This window comes from Rhododendron vialii, chromosome 1a (genome assembly GCF_030253575.1).
Source record: "Rhododendron vialii isolate Sample 1 chromosome 1a, ASM3025357v1".
NCBI lineage: Eukaryota > Viridiplantae > Streptophyta > Magnoliopsida > Ericales > Ericaceae > Rhododendron > Rhododendron vialii.
In genome coordinates, this window is record NC_080557.1 from 41,587,255 (window position 1) to 41,594,911 (window position 7,657).

The following is a 7,657-nucleotide window of genomic DNA, read 5'->3' on the forward strand; positions in this document are numbered from 1 at the left end:
ATTATCCTTCCTCTCTCATATACTTCCTCCGTCCCAAATTGGATGACAATTTTTGAAATTTGTGCTATTTTTTATTGCTTATATCTTTCAATTTATAATGTTTTTCACGAATTTAAAAACTTTGTATAATAGAACTAATCGAGAACTATCAAACAAGATCCATATTGCATATTTTTTGAGATTCATATTGAAAGATATAAGAAATTGAAATTGTCACAGATTTCAAAAATTGTCATCCAATTTGGGACGGAGAGAGTACTACCTTTTATCGAGTTTTTAATAAAATTTTATTGCTTATAAAAAAAAACACTAAAACTACCCTAAGATAGACCCTTCCAGTCCAAGACTAATGTGGGCTTTCAAGGATTCCAAAATCTCCCTGCGCCCAGCAATGTGCATGGGCTCTTCCAAGCCCATTTAACACTTTAGCCTTTGGGCTGTGCAATGGTAGAGACGTGTAGAGTGCACATTTACGGCAACCAGTCACCCATAGAGAAGAAGAAGTTTCTGGGTGCCGAGCAAATACTATGTGGCGGTACCCGTCGGCCATCAGGACCGTCCAAATGTGTTTTGAATGGTTCATATTTATTCCCTCCCTCCCTCTTTCCCCTCACCCCTCCACTCTCTCTTTTCTTTTTCTCTCTCTAAAATCCAGACTGTTCAAAAAACATTTGAACTGTTCGGATTGCCAACGAGATACCACTTGTGTGGTAACCAAAAATTTCTCCCAAAATAGGGCATTTTTGTTCTATTTCTTCTGTTGCCACAAGAACTGCTAGTAGTATTTATGAGAAATGGTGAGGCTTAGACAACGAATAATGATTTGGGGATTAGAGGACATAGGTTTTAATGCAAAAAATCTCCCAAGAATAAAAAGGGACGGAGGGAGTAGTATTTATGAGAAATGGTGAGGCTTAGACAACGAATAATGATTTGGGGATTAGAGGACATAGATTTTAATGCAAAAAATATCCCGAGAATGAGAATAAGACGACTACGTATACTTCGACTATTTGAAACCTCGCAATATGAGACATTGTGAGCCTCGTGCACCGTGTTGTTAAATTTTTAAGCCTACTATTTATAGTTGTGAAAGCCTAACCTAATCACAAATGATGTTGTTGGACCGGAGATAATCAATTATTGACAAGGTTTCTGTAAAAGTTTTATTATTATTATTATTATTGCAATTCGATTTTTTTTTTGTTGTTGAAAATATTGCAATTCAATTGAGATTAACTGTGATGATGCTTTTTTTTAGGCTATGAGTGGGATTTTTGTTATTTTGTTAATATGTTGAAAACCTCCTCCTACAGACAATATTGCCCTATCAGCTTGAGCTCTCTCGACTTTGTACTTGAAAACCGAGGGAAATGACCACTTGCTGCGTAGGGTTAATTCCCGTTCCACTAATAACATTTTTTACTTTTTTAGTTTTGTCTTTATTTGAATTATCTTTGCATCAAATTTTTTTGACTTTTTGATTCATCTCGTGAGAAGAATCGAAAAAGTAAATTTTTTTTCCTTCTACCCAAATATTTTGAATGAGGACCACTTTTAAGTATATCAAAAATATATATATATATATATATTTTTTACTTAAAAGTGGTCATTGTTCCAAATATTTGGGTAAAAGTAATTTTACTTTTATCAAAAGGTCAAAAAAAAAAAGAGGCACAAAACGAACAAACGCGAAAAAAATTCAAATAAAGACAAAACCACAATTTTTCTCAGGGCTTTTTGAGCTTTTTCTTGTTTTGTCCGTGTTTGAATTTTCTTCTAACTTTTAGTTTTGCGTCATTTTTTTTTTTTGACTTTTTGATTTGTCTCGTTGAGAGTCAACTTTTTGAGCTTAAAAGTGGCCCTTGATCAAAATATTTAGGTGAAATTAAAAAAAATTTACTTTTCCGATTCGGAAAGTCAAAAAAAATGGCACAAAATGAACAAGTGCGAAAAAAATTTAAATAAGGAGAAAAATGTTAACTTTTAGAAAAAGTCAAGCGAAACGGGACAACTTCTTTTTTTGCGTATGTCTATTTTAATCATAGATAAAATCCATGCTCTATTATGGATATTTTCAAAAATATTTGGGTAAAAGTTAAAAAAAATCACTTTTTTAATTTTTCTCGTTGAGATGAATCAATAATTCACAAAAGTTTGACGCAAAAATAACAAACGCAAATTTGTTTTTGAAAGGCAATACTCAAAAACCCCAAAAAGCTTAGCAGAATTTAAACCAAAACATCCTAAAAAGTATTACTAATCTGGGTTGTCCTTGCAGGTACAAAACACAGGAAAACGCAGGAGTGGGCAGCTAGGCGCACATAGTCCAATCCTAGGAGCCTAATCCCCAAATCAAAAGATGCCAGACAATATTACCTAACAGTATTAACTCAGCAAATATTTTGTTATCAAATGTTTAGGCCGGAATTAGTAGTGTAAAATAGAAACCCACCTTGTTGGCCGAAAGCTACTCCACAAAATCAAAGACTAAACAATGAAAAGATGATTTATTTGCTGGAGTATATCTTTCTTTCTTCTTCTTCTTTTTCAACAACAGCTTTTAGAAAGGTCATTTTCAATTAAAATAAATGGTGATAGTTAACCCCAACCCAGGGGTTCAAGTGACAATATGAAAGGATTGTAAATCCAAACATCCCGAGTTTGAAACTTAGCAAATTTCATGGGATCAGGCCACAGGAAAATCTCTCGTGAGCCTCGGTGTGGATTGTCTGTCTTTGACTGAATCAAAAAAAAAAATAATCGAAATGCGTGCAAATTGGTCCGGACACCCTTTGCGCCAGAAAAAAATGGTGATGGTTGAATTGCAAAATGGGGTGACAGATTCGGTGTACAAGCACTCAGCCAATATGTTATGTTATTTGATGGTAATTAAACAATTCAAATTGGTCCACCACAATGGACCCAAAAATTAAACAATCCTCAAGTCTGACCTCATTGCTTACGGAGGCAGAGGACTTTGTTTTCTCCTCTCTTTTTATTTGTTCCAACCCGACCCGAAACCCGTTACAATCGGGGCAGGTCTTCGACTTCTTTTTCGGGTTTGGATCGGAGTTGGTATTATTCACGGAAACGAGGGCTAACCAATGCAAGCCTTGTGTCTCAATCAACTGGAGTCGGCTATATGAATCATATTTTTTCATTGAATTCTGTCTAGAGCTGCCTGTTCACTTAGATTTAATAAGCGAAAGTCAATCCATATCACAACATCTAAAGTCAGTTTTAAGTCTTCCTCAGACCCTAACCCGACTATCAACTACTATCATGTCACTCTTCTTGACTACTGCGTCTAGTAAATTCTAGTAAAATGTGTTCAAACTATCTTAATCTATTTTTTCTCAACTTATCCTTTATAGGTACAACTACTACCATTTCACGAATAGTTCATTTCTAATTCTATCTCTTCTAATCTTACCATACATCCATCTCAACATTCTCATTTCAGCTACACTCATGTTACTCACTTATTATTTTTTGATTGGCCAACACTCCGTCTTGTATAGCATCGTTAGTCGTACAGTAGTTCTAAAAAATTTATCTTTCAATTTGTTAGGGATCCATCGATCACACATTACACCATAAGCAGCTCTCCACCCCAACTCGGATCCTATGGGTTATGTTGTCCGTAATCTCTCCATCTTTGTTCAAAACCGAACCTTAATACCTAAAATGCTCATTTTTTGGTATATCCTGATCCCGAATCCCCACTTCTGTTTGGACACTTCTATTGTCACTAGTACACATACTCAATTTTACTCTTACTTATCCTAAATCCTTTGGACTCCAATGCTTCTCTCTAAATTTCTAATTTAGCGTTATCCCTCTTGCAGTTTTATCTACTAAGACAATATCATCCGCAAACAACATACATCACGGAATATTATCTGGACATGGAATAATGCATTATTTAGTTCTCATTTCATATTAGGACTCGTCAAATGAGGACAACAAATGCATTATTCCATATTACGAGATCGCAAACGCAGATTGCTCACGGCTAAATATGAATTGAGAGGAAAGCTTTAGAAAGCCTCTTGTAAAGATCCCGATCTTCCTATAGTTGACCGATGAAAATCTTGCATCATTAGCATCAGTCTATTAGCTATAAGAAGCAATAATAAAGCATAAACTCTTACAGTTGGATTAAGCTTCAACTACACAGAACTCCATTTGAAGTGCAAAAACTAGGAGAAATGTTAAAAGCCACAAATTGATCTTCATCTAGTAAAAGGGGAACGCAAACTGGTCGAGTACACATGACACAGACACAGACACAGATAGAGGCACGAACTATATGAAATACGACTTCCTTAGGATTATATTACATCTATGAACAAATCACAAACAAATAAGAATCTGCGATTAGCTTGCGGTTAAAGTTGTTCATAGCCTGCAAAAATTTGTCCGGTCATGGTGGGGACGAATACCGAACTCTCCTCTCCTTCCATCATCGATAGCATATCAGGAAAATAGTTCCAAATTGGAGAAGCCATTGTTTGGCTGGAGAAATTGCATCCCTCTTCGCTATAACCTTTTGTTGTGTCGATTTCAAAAGGTGGAATCTCTTTCCATATGTCATCCAGAGAGTATCCTTTTTCAATCCCTTCCTCTTCTTGTTTGGTGTTCTTTCCCCTTGGAGCCAACATCTCAAGTCCCCCTGTATCATAAAAGCTCTGGTCCTTGGTTTCCATAGAGGGCATCGAGTCCACCGGAGGATCGTTAGACTCGAAAGAAGATGAATTAGAAGTTGATGGAGTAGGAGACACGGCTCTTTTCCTGTCTTGAGCCTGCTTCCTCATATGGGTCCTCCAGTAATTCTTGATCTCATTGTCAGTTCTCCCCGGTAACTTCCGCGCAATTCTTGACCACCTACACATGATTAATCATATGTTCAATTTGCAAAATTAGAATACATCCCTGTATACTTGCTATTTCAGAATCGGTTTTTCACATTAAATTTTACAAACACTGTTTTTGCAAACACAAGCCGCTTGTTATGCATGCTTTTGAAAACACAAGTCCTTGACATCTGATTCAGAAAACAACCACCAAACATCAAACTTCAACAAATTATGACAACCTGGTAGAAAACTATAAGAAAGTGGACTTGTTATGCATGCTTTTTCCAAACCTGTTTCCCCATTTAGATTGAAGTTCAATCACAAGCCGCTCTTCATTGGCAGTCATCTTGCCATGTTTAAGGCCAGGGTGGAGGTAATTAACCCAACGCAACCGGCAACTCTTTCCAGTTCTTTTCAAACCTACAACATATCCATGTGGTTAACTCTACTTTCATGGGGAAAAAAAGCCCGTGGCGTGACAAAAAAGCCCTACCGGGTTATTTTTGTTCTCCCGCCACCTTCAAACCTGAAACTTTGGCTACGAAGTCCCATCTGCGATCCCCAAACAACTTCACGTAGAAAACAAGCTGAACATCTTCATGTTCAGTCCATGGCCCCTTTCGGATTCCCTCTTGAACCATTTTCGCAAGTTCCTCCAAGTTTCTGACTCTTTCTTATTTTCCTCTCCTGCTTTCCTTTTCTTTTACAAGAAAGAAAGTGGCTCCAACCAACTTTGTGGTATAAGGAAACTAGGTGGATTCTACTGTTATTTATATTCATCATTTCCCCAAGTAGTGAAATTATGTGATCTTTTTCATCCTTTTAAATTCCGATTTTTAATCTTAGCCGTTCATGTGGTGACACATCCTAGACGCGTGATAGGCAGCTTGTGCATTTGATGTCACCCATTATCAAGCAAAGTAATCAAGATAAGATATTGATATGTTGATGTAACTTTCACCACTTTCCTCCACGTAATAGTGTGATAAATTGTCCCAATTTCAGCACATCAAACCTTCTATTTCTCTTTGGAAAAAATATTGAATTTAGGGTATGTTAGAAGTGTCACTCAATTGAATGATGAAGATATCGAGAATGGACATATAAGACAGCACAAGCCACTTTCATCATAGAGGCACCTTACAATATCAGGGCCAGGGTTGTGCTTGCGCTGTTTCTGGGATGTTGACATCATCCCAGGGACAAAAACCTTGAAACTAACTGTTTGGACTATGCCTAACAGTTAATATTTAATACTTTCAGGTGGGGACTGCGCTGCACCTTACAAATATAACAAAAATCCAATTTATGGTTCACAAGATTAAATTTAAACCTCTAAGTTGAAGTGGGGAGAGTGAAAACCTCTAAAGGAGACAGTGGAAAAGAAAGACTAGTTCAGAGCTTGCTTGGCTTGATATGAATAAAAGTTGATGGAAGTTGCTAGATCTTCTACTACCATCCAATTTGAGGAAATGGTGGTGGTGGTGGTGACCCTCCACTTAATTAAATGGTATAGATAATATTAATATATATACAAAACGGATGCCCAATGGAAGGACGAGGAGGAGGAGAAATGGACAAAGGTTACAAAGCTGGAATGGGGACAACTGTGGGTGGTCTTTTTGACGGAATAAAAATGGAATCAGCATAAATGAGTAATTCCTATAATACTCTTTAGGCCTGTTTAATTGGCCGGATTATACAGGATATTGGATTGAGACATTCGTACAACCGTATTTTGGGTGTTTGAATGCAACAACGATTGGTGCAGGGATTTTACCTCCATTGGACAACTACTACCACAAAGTATAGTACATACAATACATCGCATCTGAGCTTTTTGGGGAACTAAAGCGACCACTTAAGATGGGCCTACAAGTTTTTCACCTAAGAAAATCAACAATTTAATCTAAAGCTTTACAATAGCACAAAAACTAACTATCATTTCTATAGTTTCATTCTTTTCTCCCCCAAAAAAATATCTTACAAAAGTTTCAAAATATGAATGGAATTCAAAATATGACTTCAAAAGTACTCAAGAATAATGTGGTTAGATTCCACCAATACTATAACTTAGAGCATCTCCACTTGTTAAAGGCTTAAAGCAAAATAGCAATTCCAAAGTCATTGGGTAAGTAGACCAGTACCAAAATCTTGTTATCACGTAATGTTGCTCCAATGGTAATATAGAAAGAAGATTGTTAGTGCCACTTTTTTTTTCCCGATAATTCAGGTGTACGACTCAGCTTACGTGCATCTCAACTAATTTTGGGAGACTAGTCCATTGCTTACTAATAGGGAGCCCAATTGAAACCAGAGCAAAGCACCGTAAGAGTTGATAGAACCTGGTAGAGCTACTTCTGTGGGCTCGAGCCAAATCTTTGGAATTTGGTAATGGAGTTTAGGGTTGGAGATGCTTTTACTAAACCACACCAAATACATGGGGTATCTGTTTCCGAATGTATACAAAAGAAAAATCCTTTTTTCTAGGTAACTCCAAATACACATAGAGTACACATACCAACATACTGTTAAGGAAATGATTCTCACATTGCTTGGAAGTGGAATAGGTGATCACTTAATAACATCTAGGATCTCTCTACTCATTGCCAATTTTGGTTTTGAGATGGACATAAAGTTTCCACATGGTATCAAAGCGGGACCTGTTCCACCCCACGTTTTATAAAATTCACAATCGACACCCCGCGACGACAAACCAGCGAAAAGGCTGCACGATGACAGGACCCAAAAAGTGGGCGAAAAGGCTGCACGATGACAAGACCCAAAAAGTGGGC

At 37.0% G+C, this 7,657-nt stretch overlaps 1 protein-coding gene across 1 annotated transcript; it reads right to left on the bottom strand.

Moving 5' to 3' along the window:
• Nucleotides 1–4,215: 4,215 nt before the first annotated feature.
• Nucleotides 4,216–6,837, bottom strand: LOC131322511 (transcription factor MYB48-like). The gene is made up of 3 exons (XM_058353891.1): nt 5,389–6,837; nt 5,153–5,282; nt 4,216–4,890 (listed from the first exon to the last, which is right to left on the bottom strand). The coding sequence occupies exons 1-3, from the start codon at nt 5,501–5,503 to the stop codon at nt 4,395–4,397; spliced, it is 741 nt and encodes a 246-aa protein (XP_058209874.1). The 5' UTR covers nt 5,504–6,837; the 3' UTR covers nt 4,216–4,394.
• Nucleotides 6,838–7,657: the final 820 nt, after the last annotated feature.

Excerpts from the sequence above, each read along its gene's own strand:
- LOC131322511 (XM_058353891.1), bottom strand. The coding sequence starts at position 5,503 with ATGGTTCAAGAGGGAATCCGAAAGGGGCCATGGACTGAACATGAAGAT. Across the intron at positions 5,283-5,388 it reads CTTCGTAGCCAAAGTTTCAG|GTTTGAAAAGAACTGGAAAG; the intron begins GTTTGAAGGTGG and ends GATATGTTGTAG. Across the intron at positions 4,891-5,152 it reads CAATCTAAATGGGGAAACAG|GTGGTCAAGAATTGCGCGGA; the intron begins GTTTGGAAAAAG and ends AATCATGTGTAG.